This window comes from Nicotiana tomentosiformis, chromosome 7 (genome assembly GCF_000390325.3).
Source record: "Nicotiana tomentosiformis chromosome 7, ASM39032v3, whole genome shotgun sequence".
NCBI classification, from domain to species: domain Eukaryota; kingdom Viridiplantae; phylum Streptophyta; class Magnoliopsida; order Solanales; family Solanaceae; genus Nicotiana; species Nicotiana tomentosiformis.
In genome coordinates this window covers 91,144,068-91,165,017 of record NC_090818.1, presented here as the reverse complement: position 1 = coordinate 91,165,017, position 20,950 = coordinate 91,144,068, and the positions used below count along the sequence as shown (strand labels likewise).

Here is a 20,950-nt window from a genome sequence, read left to right as displayed (position 1 = left end):
AGTCAATACACATGCGCATAGAACCATCCATTTAAGGGGAAACATCTCAACACATCAATCTCATCCCATATAAGGGAAAACAACCTCATCACATTAACACGGGGATTTGCCCATCAATCGCTCCTACACCGGCACGTGTAGTTTCGGGTTCGATTATTTTGACCTACCCTTCCTCGGAGACTAAACAATACTCCCAAAGCATTTATTATTTAATGGATTTACCACTCATTTCATAATCTTTTATATATCATTCATTTCATTGGCACCAATGGATATAACGCAATATCAATTTTGGCACGTTGGCCGCACATCATATTTCATGCTCTCTTCTTTCACTTTCAAATTTCATCATGGATAATCAACAACAAGGCTTTTCAAATTAAGACTTTAAATATACATGTGAGCAAATAAGGGTGTTAGGCACATGGAGATTTCTTACACAATTTGGCATAACAACTTCCATTTGAACTTGACTTAAAGTCACAACAGTTTAATACATGACTCATGCTTTGAACACGCTCCTGAACAGCAATATAATATTATAAGAATATTTGGAACACATTTTGAACAAATATATATATATATATATATATATATATATATATATATATATATATATATATATATATATATATATAGTGTGTGTGTGTGTGTGTGTGTGTGTGTGTGTGTGTACCTTTCAACACCAAGCTTATTCGGAATAGCAAGTTTAAAATGAACAACTCGGAATTTACACGAACATCGGGGGATTTAATTCTAAGAGAGAAGTTTAGCCAACATACCTCGCCTTGAGCTTCCTTAAATTACTACAACGTTCGGAAATATTAGCCACTTTGATCTATTTAGAAATATAACAAAATTGAACATACATTAGGAAGGCATTCATGGTTCCAGCTCATTTGAGCATTTTATCAAACACTAGGTGGGCATTATGATTTCTAGCTTCTCCTATGGTGGATTTCCTTCACCCCGCAACACAAGGTCTACCCCTTTGTGCTCAACTACCTTCCCACAACTCATGATTGTATATTCATGCATAGATATACTCTCACACCCAAGAATAACACACCTCATTAACCATCTTCTACCCCAAATTCGAAATTGAGACTAGGATGTGGAACCTCACCTCTTGGATGAAGAACTTGTGAGGTTCTCCTTGTAAATATTCCAACTTTTGAGCAAGAATTGGTGAATAATTAGCTTAGGAGCTTTCCCTATCACTCCATGGCACTTCCTCACTCTCAAATATCATATTTTTGCTTCAAAATGGCCCTTTATATCTATATATCGAAATAGGGTCGGGTTATAAAAACCATAAAATGGACCCTCCGAACATAGCTGTGCGGTCACAGAGTGGACCTCATAATTGATATGCGGTCTGCAAAATGGGCCACAGAAGTGATGTTAAGAACTGGGTTGTTCGGGTCAGGTCTGTGGTAGACCAGTTCTACGATCGCATAATGTGTCGTAGAACTCCCCTCCGGAAATCTTCATGTTGGGTCTGCGATGGATTGTGCGACCCGAAAAATGGTTATGCGGCCGCATAATGGACCGCAAAACAACCTCTAAAAATGAGCCATTTCTCTGCTTCACTGTACGGCGGATCTGCGGCCCGTAGAGTGATTCTGCGGTCGCACAGTGGACCGCATAAATGCCCTTCTCTGCAAAAAAAAAAAACTCTTCAACTCTCCAATACACTGTTCAACCCAAAAAGTCTACACCGCGATGAGCAACCTCGCCGTGAAGAATCTCTACAATCATCAACACATAAGTCTATCTTGGCATCATGAAACCCCAAGTTCTGGGTGAACCTTTACGGGGCCTTACACTAGGCCACATTCCGAGGGAATATACGGGTCACACTTGTTCTGATGTTGTTAGCGAAGATTTTCAGGGCACTGTCAGCATGTTCAAGGGGGTATGATTTCTTTAAGGGCTGCAACTTGTTGTTGCAAATATGGGCTATGGATCATTTCTTCCAAAGGGAGATGACAATCAATTACTTTGTAGGCACTAGTTACATGATCCGTAGTCACAAAGAAATGATGATGCACTGGGCCATACCACATGGTCAAGAAGAATGGCGGGAATTTCTTACCCACCTGACTGCAGAGTTCATCAATTGTAAGCACTCTTGGCTAAGTGGCAGAGCAATTGTGAGAGGTCCAGAGAAATATTTCATAGAGTTGATGGGATTGGAAGGGATTCATCCATATGCACTACTGAGATTCCTGAGGTGGTTCAGCTTGGTTCAATACATACCTCTTAGATACTTAATGGCTTTATATGAGGACGACTACAATGGGCAAGTTCCAATTCCGAGGGTAAGATGGCTGCAAGATGAGTGGAGTGACTTGGTCATGATGGGTATGGGGCAAAACTGATGGTGCACACCCGAGTATTTGTGTGGATTACTGAATAAGATCAACTGGCCAGGCAAGGTCAGGAAGGGTTAGCCAGGTTGGAAGACTCGAGAGCAGCTTTGAAAATATACCATGAGATCCTACCTCACTATCTTGCACCCCTACCATGCACCATCAGGTAGCCTCGGGATTAGTTGATTATATGTTCTTGCTGCCTGATGATGACAATCAGATAGTGAAGTACATACAGATTGAGTCCGAGGAAGAACAAGAAGAGGATCTGGAAGAGGAGCCAGAGTATAATCTTTATGATGTTGAGGAGGAATTCGAAGAAGATCTAGAGAAGGAGAGTTTGGGAGGAAACTCCAGGGATGACTATGGAAGCTGTTGGTTGATTTCCATTTTGTACTCTTTAAATTCCCTAAGGGAAACTTTATAAGACCATGAATCCTTTGTAGACCCTGGAAGGACCACATTGTAGTCGTTAGCAACTACCCCTTTTCTTTGTACAGTAATGAAGTATTTGTAATCCACATGCAATCAAAAACTTTCCATCAATGAAAAACCCAATTTGCTCCGGATCCAAATATGTCAAATTTGGATATTTGCCAAAACTTGCGATGTAGGCCTACCTCCAGCAAAGAGAGGTCCTTGAATATTTTAGGAACGCATTGGTTTGAATATGTGAATTGACTGCTCTATGTGATTATGTATACATTCCCTGAGCTAACTTCTGTTTTTGTTTTGTTTTCCTGCTTTATCACTTTATTTATTTACCCCTGAAGAAGAGTTTGATTTGTGTTGATGTTTAAATTGCCCGAGCCACCGTACAACCTATGGTCCAAAGGGAAGATGACAGCTACAAACAACCTGGTCAAAAATGCTCTTATGGTAACTGACACCCAGAAGGATCAGGGGGAGGGGATGAAACCCGGAATAATGAGCATGTCGCCCGAATGGATCAAGAAATGGAGTCATTAAGGGAGGAGGTACAACAGATCAGGGAGTTGGCACATCCGGCCATGTTGACGCTTCCATAACCACCCCGTTTTCAATCACTAGATTCAATCCTTACTACCTTCCTTCATCAACCCGACAACCGACCAATTTCCCAACTACTGCCACTGCAAACCCCACCATAACCCAAGTCATACCACTTGTTACTCTTGCAAACCCACCAAATCCTCCCATACGCACACCTTATGTTCCCAACTACGTTCCAGCCCCACAAAATCCACCAACCACTACCAATTTGGCCCAAACCCCTCCTCGTGACAATGTCACTTTCACAAATACCCATATGCAGTATACATCTGCGGCACACACTGCCACCCATGTGTGATATATTCCACCCGTATATACCTCATCAAAACCCACTTTCATTTCACCTGTCATGGTCAGGATGCCTTATGAGATCAACCAGTATGCTGAAATTAAAAGAGAAGCCAAATCCAAGGAAGATGAGTCGCTTCCTGAACAACTACAAGTACTAAGGAAACAAATAAAGAACCTGCAAGTTGCTCGAGGGAGCGAGAGCTTAAATTACGAAGACTTATGCATACATCCAGATGTTGATATGCATGTAAAGTACAAACCTCCGAAGTTTTATATCTTTGATGGAACGGGCGATCCCCACGCTCACTTGAGAGCGTACTATGACAAGTTAGTAGGAGTGTGAAGGAATGAGAAGTTGAGGATAAAGATATTCATAAGAAGTCTGACAGAGGAAGCACTCACTTGGTACACTAGAAAAGACCCCATATACTGGAGAGAATGGCAAGATATGGACGAAGATTTTATGAGCCGCTTCGGGTTCAATACTAAGATCACTCCAGATAGATTCGCTTTGGTGAACATACAAATGAAGCCCTCTGAGTCATTTCAAGAGTATGCTTGTCGTTGGAGATCAGAAGCAGTCAGAGCACAAACCCTGCTGGAAGATAATGAGCTGACTAAATATTTCATCTTTGCTCAGGAAGGAATCTACTTCAAGAAGATGATGGGGATTATGACCAGAAGTTCCCCGAGCTGGTCAAAATGGGAGATTTCCTCGAATAAGGTATTAAGTCTGGGAAGATACAGTCAATGGCTGTGCTACAGGCTGCTAGCAAGGCTATACAATCCCATTCCATCGGTGGTGGAAAGAAGAAGAAAGTAGAGGTGATGGAAACTGTCCCCTATTATCAACCAAATCCTTCTCATCGAGCCAATCCCTACCCCACAAATGCTCATCTTCCAAACCAACCCACTTACACCCTAGTTTACAATGCACAACCACATTACAATACCCAACCACACTACAATCCACCCCGATCAAACATACATCCAAACCCACCACGGCCATATGCCCTTGTTCAAACCACTACCAACCAAACTAGACCTGCCTATGCTCCCAGACCACGTCCAAACTTTGAAGCACAAAACCCCTAAATTTTCACCCCAATTGCTGAACCTTTAGCCCAATTATTTGAGAGGTTGGGAAGAGTCGGACTGCTATTCCCGATTGAAGGAATAATCCCGGACCAACCCACCAAGTATTTTAATGCAAGCAAACATTGTGCTTATCATTCAAATGTTCCCGGACATGATACCAAGAATTGTTATGTTTGAAGCACGAGATCCAAATGCTGATCAAGAATGGAGCAATCCAATGCACCCCAGCCCCACCAAATGTAAGCTATAACCCACTACCAAATCACAAAAACCAAGGAGCAAACTAGATCACTCTAGAGGAGGATTATGATTTAAAAAGGACTATTGTTACTATTTGAAATGCTGAAGCAGCAAGGACAACCCCTCTGGAAGCCCCATTAATCAATGTACAATGAAAGCCGCCTGGTTTAGACATATCAGCCACAGCCTATCGTAGCCATCAAAGAGGATTGGAATCAGAAGTACAAGGTAGTCACATGGACTTAACAGTCCAAAAGAAAGGAAAATGACAGAAACTGTGGCCGCTCTTGAGATGACTAGATATGGGAGATGCTACGCTCCTGAAGAATTGAACAGTGCATATTCAAACAAAGAGCAAAATCAAAGAAGGAACATAACTGACATAGAGGAAATAGAGTTTTGGAGAAAGGTGTCGGTTAAAGTATACTCCATAGAAGAGAAGCTGAGAAAAGCCCCAGCCCATATATCAATCATGGACTTGTTGCTAAGTTTTGAAAGTCATAGAGACACTCTGGTAAAGGGGTTGAGTGGAGTAAGCGTGCCGAGAAATACCACTAGTGAGGCACTGGCACCAACCATTTGGTAGTTGGTGGAGGTGAATAAAATATCTTTTTGGAGGGACGAACTTCCTATGGGGGGGGGTAGATCACAACAGAGCTTTACACATCACTATCAAGTATGGAGACAAGGTCATATCTTGGGTACTGGACGATGGGGGATCCAGAGTAAATATTTGCTCATTCTCCACTCTGCGAGAATTAGGCATCCACTTAAGATAGGTAAGAGAGAGACATGTGAGGGTAAGGGCTTTTGACGGGTCGCAAAAGGACGTTATCGGAGAAATCTACTTAGCTTTGCAATTGGACATGTTGAGTTCCCAATATTGTTCCAAGTGATGGATGTCTTGTTTTCTTAGAATTTGCTGCAGGGAAGGCCCTGGATACACATGGCAGGGGCAGTTCCTTCTACTTTCCATAGTTCTTGAAATTTTAATGGGATTGCCAGGAGATAGTGATACATGGGGAAAGGAGCCAATCAGCTTATTTAGAACATGCGGTTTCTTTTATAGAAGGACTGGATAGGGTCGCTATACATGCGGCCGAGATCATGCAAGAAACGGAAATGGGGAAGAATGAACGAGACCATAACATGCAGTCACCCTATGGGTCAGGAGTGGCAATTCGAGAAATGATGAAGTATGGGTACAAGACAGGGTCCGGGCTGGGAGCCCGATCAGATTGGATAACTGAGCTAATTCAACCAAAGTGGTAGAAAGGTATCACCGACTTGGGATACCAACCTACAATTTGAGGAGTTCACCACAGTAACCCTTGGGAGGAAGTTTTCACGCCCGAGCATGTTCCGGGCCTGGGTTAGAGCTTACCACAAGAATGAGAGATCATCGACGGGATCGAAAGGTTATTCGTGGCAATGATCAAAGAATGTTATGGCAAAGTTGATCTTAAGACACCGACCATTAGGGTTCCGAACCAGAAGAGACTTTGTAGAACAGGACAACCAATCCATCTATGGTTCACCGGGAGTCTTGGTAGTGTGGAATTTTAGTAACTATTAAAAATTGCATGCTCAATTGAGGCGTGAATCATGCCTATGCGTTTTTGTTAAAATGCCTTTTTGAATGCAAAGACATTCCTTTTTATGAAATAAAAGAATTGTTTATCCTGAAAATCATTGCAAACTTGTCTTTACTATTATTTATACTTGACTTTTCTTTTTAGTAATCAAATTAATAAAAAATTGTGTTCCATGATTATGACATGTAACAAAACCCTCAAGAAAAATGATTTGGACTACGAAGAATACGATGAGAGTATGATGACCGAGAACCTACCGTAGGAGATCAAATAGAGAGAAAGCCAGAAGAAGCCCAATCTCGAAGAAATAGAGGTGATTAATCTAGGAAATGAAAAAAACATAAAAGAGACTCGAATCAACATTTAACTGAAGGCATAAAAGAAGAGAGAATTGATAGAGATCCTCCAACAATACATCAACGTATTCTCTTGGTCGTATGTTGATACGCGTGGACTAAGTACTGATATCATCTCGTACCGATTTCCCATTGATTCCGTCAAGCCACCAATCAAGCAGAAACCCAAGAAATTCAAACCTGATTTGAGTATGAGAATCAATGAAGAGGTAACCAAGCAGATAGAGGCGAATGTGGTAAGGGTCACAAACTATCCTACCTGGTTGGCCAACATTGTACCAGTGCGTAAGAAGGATGGAGATATTAGGATATGCATGGATTACCGAGATCTCAACAAAGCCAGTCCCAAGGATGACTTTTCTCTGTCGAATATCCATATCCTTATTGATAACTGTGTGTAGCACGATTTACAATCATTTGTGGATTGTTTCGCTAGATATCACAAGATTTTGATACACTGAGAGGATGCAGAGAAGAAAACATTCACCATGACATGAGGAGTGTATTAGTACAGAGTCATGCCATTTGGCCTCAAAAATGTTGGTGCAACCTACATGAGGGCCATGACGACCCTTTTTCATGGCATGATCCACAAGGAGATTGAAGTATATATGGATGATGTCAGCATCAAGTTACGGAAGAGTGTGAATTATTTGAGTGATTTGAGGAAGTTCTTTGAACGGTTGCGAAGGTACAATTTAAAGCTTAATCCAGTGAAGTATGCATTTATATTTCCCATAGGAAAAGTGTTGGGTTTCATCATCAGCAGGAAGGGGATAGAGTTGGATCCCTCGAAGATCAAGGATATTCAAGATTTGCCTCCTCCAAAGAGTAAGAAGGACGTAATGATCTTTCTCGGGAGATCAAATTACATCAGCCAATTTATAGCCCAGTCAACAGTAATTTGTGAACCAATTTTCATGCTATTGAAGAAAGATGTTGCTACGACATAGACAGAAGAATGCCAAAATGCTTTCGACAGAATAAGGAGTACTTGTCTAGTCCACCCGTATTGGTTCCTCCTGAAACTGGGAAGCCAGTTCTATCTATTTTGGACAATGCGATTGGGTGCGTGTTAGGGCAACACAAAAAGACCAGAAAGAAGGAACAAGTTATTTACTACCTGAGCAAGAAATTCACGCTACACGAAGCTAGATACACCTTGTTGGAACGGACATGTTATGCTTAACTTGGATCATTCAGAAGTTAAGATATTACTTGTCGGCATATACCACATATTTGATATCCAGACTTGAACTTCTCAAGTACATCTTTCAGAAGCCGATGCCTATGGGAAAGTTAGCAAAATGGCAGATCCTCCTCACCGAGTTCGACATCATATATGTGACACAAAAAGCTATTAAAGGACAAATAATGGTCGATCATCTCGAAGAAACCTCGATGGAAAAAGTCTACGAGCCACATACCACATATTTCCCAAATGAAGAAGTCTTGTTCACTAGAGAAGACATTTTAGAGTCGTACCCAGGGTGGAGAATGTTCTTCGATAGAGCTAAAAATTTCAAAGAAGTAGGGATTAAGGCACTCTTATTCTCCAAATCAGGACAACATTACCCGATTACAGCAAAGATAAGGTTCCCCTATACAAATAATATGGCGGAGTACTAGACGTGAATCCTTGGGTTTAGGATGGTAGTTGATATAAACATAAAGGAAGTTTTGTTCATAGGAGATTCTGATTTGTTGATCCACCAAGTCCAAGGAGAGTAGACCACCAAGAACGTCAAGATCCTTCTGTAGTTGCATTGTGTAAAGGAATTGTGTAAGAAGTTCACCAAGATCAAGTTCAAGCATGTTCCCAGAATCCAAAATGAGTTCGCTGATGCTCTTGCAACATTTTCATCCATGATTCAACACCCTGTCAAGAATTACATTGACCACATCGAGGTAGAGATCCAGGATCCGTGTGCGTACTGTTTACATGTAGATGAAGAACCAGATGGCAAGCCTCGGTATTATGGTATCAAGAGATTCCTCGAGGCAAAAGAATATCTAGAGAGTACTACCACCATTCAGAAGCGATCATTGAGAAGACTAGAAAATCATGTTTTCCATAATGGGGAAGTCTTGTATAAGAGGATCCTGGACTTGGGTTTGTTAAGGTGTGTAGATGTTACTGAAGCACCAAGATTATTAGAAGAAATACATGCAGGAACATGTGGGCCTCACATGAACAGTTTCATTTTAGCTAGGAAGATTCTAAGGGTTGGATACTTTTGGATGACCGTGGAAATGGACAACATTTGCTATGTGTAGAAATTTTACTAGTGCCAGATTCATGGGGATTGCATCCGGGTTCCGCCTAATGACTTAAACTTAATGGGTTCTCCTTGGTCGTTTGCCGTTTGGGGAATGGATATAATTGTACCTATAGAACCGTCCGCATTAAATAGACATCATTTCATCTTGGTAGCCATTGATTACTTCACTAAATGGGTCAAATCTTCTACATACAAGGTTGTTACGAAGAAGGTGGTGGTAGCTTTTGTCTGAAAATGGGTCAAAGCTTTTGTCTGCCGATTCGAGATTCTGGAGTTAATCATAGGTGACAATGCAGCCAATCCCAATAGTGATATCATGAGGGAAATTTGCGAGAATTTCAAAATCGTCCATCGTAATTCCACAGCATAAAGGCCACAGATGAACAGAGCAGTTGAAACAGCCAACAAGAACATAAAGAGAATCTTGCGAAAGATAGTGAACAATCACAAGAAATGGCATGAAAAACTATCATTTTCCCTACTTGGTTACCGCACCACCATGAGGACAATTACTGGGGCAATGCCATACATGCTGGTATACGGTACTCAAGTCGTAATACCTGGAGAGGTCGAGATACCATCTTTAAGAATTATCTAGGAAGCCAAGTTGGACGATGCAGAATGGATACGTGTCAGGTAAGAACAACTCATAGAATGGATAAAAAAGGGATGGATGCAGTTTGTCACATTCAACTATATCAAAATAGAATGGCCAACGCATTCAATAGGAAAGTTAAACCTCGGCAGTTCATGCCGGGGCAACTGGTTTTGAAAAAGATATTTCCCCATCAAGATGAAGCAAAGGGGAAGTTCACTCCAAATTGGCACGGTCCTTATGTGGTCCATCAGGTATTGTCAGGAGGAGCATTAATCTTAGCAAAAATGGACAGCAGAGTAAGCACGAAGCCCATCAACTTAGATTCAGTCACCTATTGTTAGGAGGAGCATTTATCTTAGCAAAAATGGACAGCAGGCAATCCATGTTGGATTCAGTCACCTATTGTAATTGAACTACGTTTTGACCTGATTCTGTTTGGATACGTAGGTAGTCTAAGTCAGACACTGTCATATCCTTTCAAAATTCTATCATTTTGCATCTATTGTAATCGAACTACATTTTGACCTGATTCTATTTGGATACGTAGGCTGCCTGAGTCAGGCTCAGTCATTTCGTTATTTCATTTACTCATACCCCTAAACTACGCTCAAACCTAATTCCTTTGGATGCATAGGCAACCTAAAAAGGTTTGATCCTCACCCTAGGAAAGCCTTGTAATGCATTATCTAGATTAGAAAATGACTGCATCAGCAAGGAAGTTACGCCGTCATGGGCATATTCAGAAAAGCATCATCATCAAAGCGGACCCATCCAAAAGATATAATCGCATCGAGGGAAGCGTCAAAACATGACATAATCCAGAACGACGCCGTTTGCCATAAACATAAACGATTTTTCCAAAATAATTTCTAAAATACTACTTTTTCGCCTCCCAAACTTCATGGCATAATCCACCAGATTCGGGGAAAGCTAGGTTTACGATCAACATGAATCAACGCCCCTCCCCTACTAAGAATATTCCTTTGAGTGCAGGATTGACAGGAATCAAAGGGCACCAGATAAAACTAGAATCAATGCCAGACCCGCTACAACTTCATGAGCTCTCAACCCTTCTTTATTGTTTAATTTGTTTCAGTCTCATGTAGATAAGGACTAAATTTGAATCCTTTGTTCGAACCCCGGATCCAAGCCTCCAACACAACCGGATCATTATTTGCTCTACCGATCGGAGCACCTTGTACATATCAAACTATCTGCTCTGCCGACCAGAGCACCTTGTACATAACAAACTGCCTGCTCTACCAATCAGAAAACCTTGTATAGATCGCATTATCCTCTCTAGCAATAATAGCACCTTTTTATAGATTGCACCGTCGCTCTGCCAAATCGGAGATTCCAAATAGATTGTTGCAAACCTCATCGCAAAATTCGCCAATCGAAGGATGGACCATTCAATTTCGTCACACATTCCGCCGATTGATGGTCGCATATAAGTTCTACAGTCAAGAGTATCTCTTGATCATGCTCTTTTATTTTCCTATTTTTTCTTGAATGTTTTGACATTTTATTCATGGAACATACATTATTCTTAACATTCTTGTTTGGTTCAAATAAAAATACATCCATCGTGCGGAAATTCAAATTCAAAGTCAAATACTCCCATCGTGTAGAGATTCAAATTCAAAGTGAAATACTTCCATCGCGCGGAGATTCAGATTCAAAGTTAAATACTCCTATCGTGTGGAGATTCAAATGCTCCTACAATATTAGAACAATACACAACCAGGATAACATTCAAAGTCAAAGTCAAACACCCATCCCCGGCTCCCATCGCATAGAGATTCAAATGCTCCTACAACTTTGGAATGATACACAACCCGGATAACATTCAAAGTCAAATTCAAACAGCCACCCCCAGCATCCCAAATAATGTTCTATAGCTCGGAGGCTTCAGATTCAAACATTCCATCGCCCAGAGATCCTAAATAAGGGCTAGGAAAAAGCCAAGCATTGTTATTCCTACATATTTACATTATATCCTAACATATTTGCATTACAATATATGGGTATGTGTGTATTTTTATCTTTTTGTGGGTTCAAACACTACAACATGGAACTTCCTCAAAGCAGCAAACTAGGTGTAACAACCAGACAGGTTGCTTTGAGCATTGGCATCTCGTTTAATGGTTTGAGGTCTTGAGTATCTTCCTATGATGTATTATGACTTGTGTGTATCATCGGTTTTGGTTTTCGGGCGATTCAGAATTGATTTGGGAGAATGATTCACATTTTAGAAGCTTTAAGTTGGAAGAGTTGACCAAGTTTGACATTTTTGTAATTGACCTCGGATCAGAGCTTTGATGGTTCCATTAGGTCCGTATAGTGATTTTGTACTTGGTCGTATTCCCAGATTTGCATTTGGATGTTTCTAGAAAGTTTCGGCACTATTTGGGCAAAAGTTGGCAATTTGAAGGTTTGGAATGTTCATAAGTTTGACCAGGAGTTGACATTTATGATAGCAGGTCCATATTGTTGTTCCAGAAGTTGGAATAGGTTTGTTATGTCATTTGGAACTTGTATACAAAATTTGAGGCCGTTCCGAGTAGGTTTGATATGGTTCAGTACGAGTTTTGGATGTTAAAAGTTCGAAAGTTCATTAAGTTAGATTTGAGGTGTGATTCATGGATTCGATATTGTTATGAGTGATTTGAGGCTTTGAGTAGGTCTGCGTTATATTTTGGGACTTGTTGATATATTCGGACGGGGTCCCGAGGGTCTCGGGTGAGTTTCATATGGGTTCCGGACCATTTTAGATCATGTGGGTAAGTGCCGATTTTGGTAGGGATCTGATGTGATCACACCTACGGAGCTCTGGGCGCAGGTGCGGTGTACCTAAATGTGGATAAGTGGTCGTAGAAGCAAAAGGGGACTGAGTTTGGGATCTTCGCAAATGTAGGATTGTGGGCACATCTGCGGCAGCGCAGAAGCGATGGTCTGGGGCACAGAAGTGAGATGGAGTGCATTAGCGGGTTTTTGCCTCAAACTTGCGATTGTGCATAAGCAGAGTAATGTCTGTAGGTGTGAGAGGTCGTTTATTTTTTGGTTTCCACATAAGCGGGATTTGTGTCGCAGTAGCGGCTGATAGTTCGCATATGCGAAAATGCTGGCAGAACATGATATATTTCGAGGGTTTGTTCATTTTAACATATTTTGAGTTGGGGAGCTCGGTTTTGGGTAATTTTGGAGAGGAATTTCACCACATGGATTGGAATAAGTACTTTTGACTCATTTTTGAATATATTACATGATTCTATCTTCGATTTTGGCATTTGGTTGTTGATTTTAAAAGAGGAATTGGGGTTTTTCGTATAAACTTTCCTAAAGTGAATTATTGAGTTTTGAACAATGATTCGAAGTCGGATTTGAGTGAAATTAGTATGGTTGGAATCGTATTCGAATGGGTTATCGTAATTTGTATGCTTTGACGGGTTCCAAGGTACGGGCCTAGGTTGACCTTTTTGTTGACTTTGAGATCTTGATTAAAGATTCGACCTTTATCGCTTGTGTTTGTTTCCTATGGCATTATTTGATGTTTTTGAGTTGTTTTTGGCTAGTTTCGAGTCGTTCGAAGGTTGATTTTGCGCGGGATGGTATTTCTATAGTATTGTTTGGCTTGATCGATATTTGATTTAACTTGTTCGAGGTAAGTAACATATCTAAACTTGGATATGTGGGAAATTATCCGTGAGAAGTATGATATTTGAGATAGGTTGGGGGTGACACACTTGCTAGTCGATGGGCGTGTGTGTGTGAACTGAGATATTCATGATCCGAGTAGTTTGTAGGCTATTTTGTGCCTTGTGTTGCTATCATGCTTCTTGATATTATGTTTTCTCCATTTGTATGACTAAGTGAGCTTTTATTCATGATAGAAATCATGTCTAGGCTATCTGATTTATTGTTGAGACCCGATAGGGATATTTTGACATGTTGAGCTAATTGCCTTAGCCGTAGTCATACTGTTTTAGTCATGAAAGTTGTATCCATATATTATATCTCTGCCTCTGTGCATTCTTGATATGCTATCTCACATGTTATTTTTGTCTTTGTACGTAACTCGAGTTTGAGCTGTATTTGAGGAACATTGGGGTATTCCGTATAATATGATTAGATTATAATTTTTGTGATATGTTGACATATGGAGACTTGAGCGGATTGATGACTGATGTGGGCCATAGAGCCATGTTGTGGGTTATGTTAAATCGGGTTGCACGCCGCAACACTTATATCAATTTTGAGGTGACGCGTACGCTAGGCCCCATATTGGGCTAAGTGTCACTGAATTTGAGGCTAGCGTGCACCAGGCTCTACAATAGGGCTATGTGATTATTATTAGCGCTTGAACAGGATCCACCCCTCTGGAGTCTAACATTCTAGTAGTGAGCGCAGACACAGTGTTATATGATGAGCGTCATTTATGCCAGGCACTCATACAGTGTTAAGTGTTACTATGCGTGATGGTAAGGGCCTTGTGCCAGGCACCGTGAGCGTGCTAAGTGTGGTAATTCTTAATGGTTTCACTGTGATGATATTGAGTTGACATGAATTTTTGACGTGTAGGCATAGAGATTCATTTTCCTCATGCTAGACGGTAATAGGACACTTGATGATTTGGAATGCATATTTGACATATAAGCATAGAGATGTAAATTCCTCATACTAGACGGTATATGATAATTGAGGACTTGACATGTATATTGACATGTAGGTAAAGAGATGTACTTTCCTCATGCTAATTGGTAAACAAAAATTCTTATCTGGTGTTGTGAAATGGAAAAATACAGTTCTTTAGACAAACTCATGTTAAGTTTATTTTTATGGTAAGCTTTTGACCTTGACGGTCATACTTCAAAAGCAAGTCTAGTTTTCCATAACTGTTATCGAGCTGAGCATAATAGTTTTTTGAGTTGTTTACTGTTTCCGGAATTATCATATCTCGCATTATTATCAATTGTTGATGTTGGACTCCGACTATCTTCCAAGCTCGTCACTACTTTTAACCTAATGTTAGGTTTTTTGCTTATTGAGTACATAGGGTCGGTTGAACTCATACTATACTTCTACACATTGCATGCAGATCTAGGAGTTGATGCTGTTGTGTATGGCGGGAGTTGGTATTGAAGATGTATCTGCTTCTAGATATAGCTTCCACTTGTCCTTGGTAGCTTTAGATTCGTAATCTATTTTTGAACATTCCAAACAGATGTTATATTTATTTTCATATCAGCTTTGTAAATCTAAGTATTAGTGGATCATGGATTGTACTACTAGTCTTTAGGTTGATGTATAGAAATCCAGTTATTCATTATTGATCTCTTATTATGCTCATTTGATTTGTGTTGACTGTTTGTTGTCTTACCTAGCGGGTTGGGTTAGGTGCCATCAAGACTAATGGATTTTTGAGTCGTGACAAGTTTTTATCAGCGCTCTAGGTTCATAGGTTATTCGAGTCATGAGCAAGAGTCTAGTTGAGTCTTGAGAATCGGTATGATGACGTCCTTACCTATCTTCGAGAGACTACAGGGCATGTGGAAAATTTTCCCTTCTTTCTTTCCTTATCGTGCAACATTGATTCAACTTGAAGCATACATCTTTGATTTCCTTCCATCCACTCATATGTTATGTTTAACACTCGGTATCAGATGTGCATCAACGACTTGTTGTTCCATGGATGAGGTGTGAGATGTGTTTTTGGTGCTTTGGTAATAGGCCAGTCTGGAGGACTTGAGGCAAGGTTGAGACCGCAACTTGGGCTCGGTGGTTTCACTTTAGTGAGTATGTGCTTTTGGACTCATATATTCGGTAGTGTCCCTTGGAGTGGGATTGATGGCTCAGTGAGTGGTTGGATAGCTATATGATGAATATGATGTGATTGCAGGGTGTGTTTAGATGCCTCAAATGTGACGAGAAGAGTTTGCTTGGGATATGAAAAGGACTATTGGGTGCTTTATTTCTCCCTTGATGTGTTGTACGTTCTCAAGTTATGAGTGTGTTGAGGGATCTTTCATGTTGTTAATCTGTGCGATGAAGTGGATTCTTATATCTTGTTGATGAGTTCAGACTCGGGAAGATTTAGTGATTGCATAGTGGTTGTGGCCATAAAAGGGCATAGAGAAATGCCAGTTTGAGGCTAAGCAGGTGGGTTATCTCATGCGGGATGTTTTGAGGTTGTGTGATTCTTATGATGATTTTGTGGAGAGTTTCATTCTATCGGTGGGTTACAGGTGTTGCGATTTGAGTTTGGATCGCTTGAGTAAGTTAGGTTGACTTTCACAAGGATGAATATGAGTTTAGCAAATTATTTGATGTATTTTTATGATTAGTGCTACATGAGTTCATTACGGATTTGGCTAAATTACAGTACGAGATCAGGGCAATTAGGGAGTAAGGGTATTGTGGGATATCAGATGTTGTGTTCTATGGCTTTGAGTAAAGTGGGGAGCCTGCTCTCGACGATGATTGTATGGTTATGTGTTATATAATTTTCGGTCTGAGGCATCTTTGTGCATCAATTGTGACTTGAAGAGGTTGGTTTTGAGGATGACTAGAGCAAGGAAATTTCTGGATGCATGATGCATTATACCTTATGGATATATGGAAATCTGGGAATGATTCGAGTTTGCTGTTCGTGGAGGAGATATTATGCAGGGAGTAGGGAGTCTCTCGGTTGTTTAGGGATGTGGGTTACTTCTGGAGGTGTTTGTGTGTTAATGAAGTACAAGTCGTTCGTCTCGTATCGACGGTGCGCTGGGAATTTGAGTAGAGTGGATGACTCTTGAGAAGATTCTAATGACTTTAAGCTTCATATGTGGTATTTGTGGATTTCCTGTGTTTGTATGTAGCTAAGATCTGAGATTTGCATTGGAAGGATTTGAGATTTCTGTATCATTATGCATTCTATATTTCAGTATTAGAGAGGTTAGAAATAGCTTCATTTATACGGAAGGTCTCTTCAGAGTGGGCATTTCGATTGCAGTACTATCGGGTACTAAACAGGGAATGTAGTGTCTTATGGGTTTTAGAATGACGTGGCTTCATGCTAGGATCTCTTGTGGTGAGTTTTGTGTAAGGATCGTGGTGTACTGGCACGGAGAAGTGTTAACATGAAGGCAATTCGTAAGAAACTCAGAGAAATAAGACAACTTGGTGGTAGGTTGGATTAGCATGGCAATGGATATGATCAGTTCTTTTGGTTCTTATGATATGGTGAGGCTTTACCGGTGTTTTATGGAAATACTCTTGGGCTGGGAGCCATGCGTGAACTGGTTGAGTTAGAGGGATTAGTTTTGATGGCTTAGTCTTGTGCTAATGGGTCTCGAAGAGTTCTCGATGATTTCTACCACTGCTTGAGACGAATGTCGTCTACCGGCATAAGGAATATGTTGTGTGTTGTGATTTTCTCTTTGAGGGAGTCAAGTGGATGGTTTTAGGCTGATGGAATATGTATCTTGTTTGTAATTCGGGGTTGATAATGGGGTTCTAGTATTTCCCTATGATGGCATGATGGATGCAGTGTAACGTGTGGGATTGGGATTTGCATGTACGAATTTGCATTTCAGTTTAGAAGGGAATGTCTTGAGTTCTATAAGGCATAGACGGTTTCAGACGTTTACAAGTATGCTGCCACTATCCGGTATCACCTAAGAAGGGTGCGCATTTCAGATGGCGCACCATTTTTTGACTTGCGGATGCTTGACTGGTATTACGTTAATCGCCTGCGTAACACCCCAAAAAATTTCGAAGTATTTAAGTGTACAACCCTATACAATTTCGCAAATGAATTCAAGGTTTCGTGGTGCCGGAGTAGGTATACGTGTTTAAGTATTTAAGTGTACAACCCCGTAAAATTTTGCAATTGAACTTGCAAGCTCGCCGCGGCTCGGACTTTTTGGGTTAAACAATGCACCGGAAAGTAAAGGAAATTTTTTGGCGGAAAAGCGTGTTTATGCGGTCCATTATGCGACCACATAATCAATTTGCGGGACGCATAATGGCCGTAGAAGTGAGGCAGGAGAGGGTTAATCTGGGAACAATTATGCGGTCGACTATGTGACCACATGACTGTTCTGCGGTGCATTATGCGACCGCATAACAGTTATGCGGAACGCATAGTAATCGCAAACTCAGATAGAATTTTTGGTCATTTTGGACACCAATTATGCGACCGATATGCGGTCCGCATAACCATTATGCAGTCGCATATGCGACCGCAGAAACTATTCCGGAGCTCTATTTTTGGATTTTTAAAACTCGACCCTACTTCGTTAAATACATGCTTTGGGTCATTTTTGAGCAAAAATCTGATGTTTTAGAGAGAAGGGAGAGTGTTTTAGAGAGAGAGGAAACCCTAGGCTAATTATTCATCAAGTCTTGCTCAGATCTTGGAAGATTAACAAGGAAAACCCACAAGATCTTCATCTAAGAGGTAAGGTTCCATACCCTAGTTTTGAATTTCGAATTTGGGTAAAAGAAGGTTGAATTGGAGTATGATTCTTGGGTATAAGAGTATAATTTGTATGCTTTTACTAATAAGGTTTGTGGGAAGATTCATGAGCTCAAATAAGTAAAGATTGGGTTGGGAGTGAAGGAAATCTTGTAGAAGAACCTTGTAGTTAAATTTGCACACCTAGTGTTTGATAAAATGCTCAAATGAGCTGAGACCATGAATATCTTCCTAATTATGGTTCAATTTTGTTTTGTCTCAAAATAGATTGGGATTGCTAGAATTTTTGGAACGTTGTAGTAATTTAAGGAAAGCTCAAAGCGAGGTATGTCGGCTAAACTTTCTCTCTTAGAATAGATATCCATAATATTTCCGTAAGATCAACTATGATTGGCTCAAGATTCCTAACTTCTATATTTCGGGTTATTCCCTATAAACTTGTTTATTCCGAATGAGCCTTATGTTGAAATATAGATGTTCAAAGTATGGTTTGCATATTAAAATGTTGTGGCTTTGAGTCGTGTTTTAGATGAGAACTAGTATACTAATTGTGTAAAAAATCTCAATATTCTTAAGACTCGAAATTGCTCATATGTGTACCTAAAGTCTGGATTGGAAATGTATTATTGTTGATAACCTATAAAGGTGGTTGGAAATGAAATAAGTGAATTGGGATATAAAGTGTGGACAATGTGCAAGAGTGAAAGTTATACTTGTGGCCAATGGTGCCAATGAAATGAAATGATGTGAGAAAGGTTATGAAATGAGCCTCGACTCAAATGTTTTAAAATGACTTCGAAAATAGAATTTCCTAAAAGCTTTCGTACTCAAGTCATGCCATAAGTGGTTGTTTTAACAAATACTATGCTTTGTGAGTATTTCCAATGTGTTTTGCGTTCTGACATATTCGTGAGTGAGAATTGTGTATTATCCTTTTTGGGGGAAAGTATTTCAAGAATAAATGGTGTGTTACTTGTTGATGATTTTTACTTGCGCATCAATTGCCAATTATATTACTCCATTTCTCTAAAAGAAATCTATTGTGCTTAAATTATTCATTTCTAATGAACTTAAAGTTATGATTTCCGGAATATTATATGTATGTTGATATTTATGATGATGATACATAAGAGGGAAGAATTGAAAGTGTGGAATATCAAATATGGCCATCGTGCCTTGAATAAAGAATCTTGTGAATGGCCAAAAGAGCCAAGGAAATATTGTCGTTGTGAATGACTAAAAATACTAGTGGAGATTTATACAATATGAAAGGTGATGAAGTAAATATATTTACACCTATGTTATTTTTGTGAATTATTCTCCTTATTTAGGATGATGATGTGATAAAATTATTCCTCTTAATTGAAATTGAGATTTTGGTTGATGTCTTCAAATATGACAGCCTAGCCGATCGGGTCGTGATCGGACTCCGTGCTAAACTTACGGTGGTATTGGTAATGATAGTAATTGTGGTTAATGTCTCTAATGATATGGCCTAGCCGGTCGGGTCGTGATCGGACTCCGTACTAAATTTACGGTGGTATTGATATTGACAATAATTGTGGTTGATTCTCTAATGAGATAGCCTAGCCGATCGGGTCGTGATCGGACTCCGTACTAAATTTACGGTGGTATTGATATTGACAGTAATTGTGGTTGATTCTCTAATGAGATAGCCTAGCCGATCGGGTCGTGATTGGACTCCGTGCTAAAAGTATGGTGGCATTGGTATTGTGAACACTGGTATTGTGAGTGAACACTGGTATTGTGAACATTGGTATTGTGAACAATGGTATATCGGTGCTAATGATCTCCCAACCAAAATTTATATATGAAGTTTGTATTTTGAAAGTTATTATGTTTTACCTGGACATTTGGATATTGTGGATTTTGACTTGCTATTTCTATGTGTTGCCTTTTCTTATATGGGCATTCTATTTTGAAAGAGGATTTTTAGCTATACATACTAGTGCTATTCGACAGTACTAACGTCCATTTTGCCGGGGGCGCTGCATCTTTAATGGATGCAGGTGGTTCTACAGCAGGTATCATTGATCGATGATAGCAGTACAGTCTTTTCAGTTGATTTGGTGAGCCCCACTTCATTTCGGGGTCATGTATTTGTTTCTCATGTACTGTGATTTGAGGTATAGCCGGGGCCTTGTTGCCGGCATTTCCATATTACTCTTCTATTGTACTTAGAGGCTCCGTAGACAGGTTGTGGGTTGTGGTTGATGTTGGAAACTGAACTAGATATGTTGGTATTTGGAAATCATATTTTTCATTAATTCTATAAACTCGTAATATTTTGGAAATTATGAAGGAAGCTGCTAATGGGAATGAAAAAAGAAGTTGTTAATGAAATCTTTTCAGTGTTTGATTAATGGAGTACATCTCCTATTATTTCATGAATGAGTTTGGGTAGAATGAAATCTAACAGGCTTGCTCAGCCGGGTTTACTCGGTTGAGCGCCGGTCGCGCACCCCCAAGTTTGGGGCGCGACAGCCTGGTTGGTCGACTGATGATATTTAGATTTTGCTATGTGGCACGGAAGAATTGAGGAAGTATTTCTCATGAGATGATTGTGCTTGAGAGATGTGTCAGTTATTTGGGTGGTCG

At 40.1% G+C, this 20,950-nt stretch overlaps 1 protein-coding gene across 1 annotated transcript; it reads left to right on the top strand.

Moving 5' to 3' along the window:
- The first annotated feature begins 7,550 nt into the window (after positions 1 to 7,550).
- LOC117278087 (uncharacterized) lies at positions 7,551 to 9,264 on the top strand. Its single transcript, XM_070180761.1, has 2 exons — positions 7,551 to 7,829; positions 8,764 to 9,264. Exons 1-2 carry the CDS (start codon positions 7,551 to 7,553, stop codon positions 9,262 to 9,264), a joined length of 780 nt encoding a protein of 259 aa, XP_070036862.1.
- The last annotated feature ends 11,686 nt before the right edge of the window (positions 9,265 to 20,950 follow it).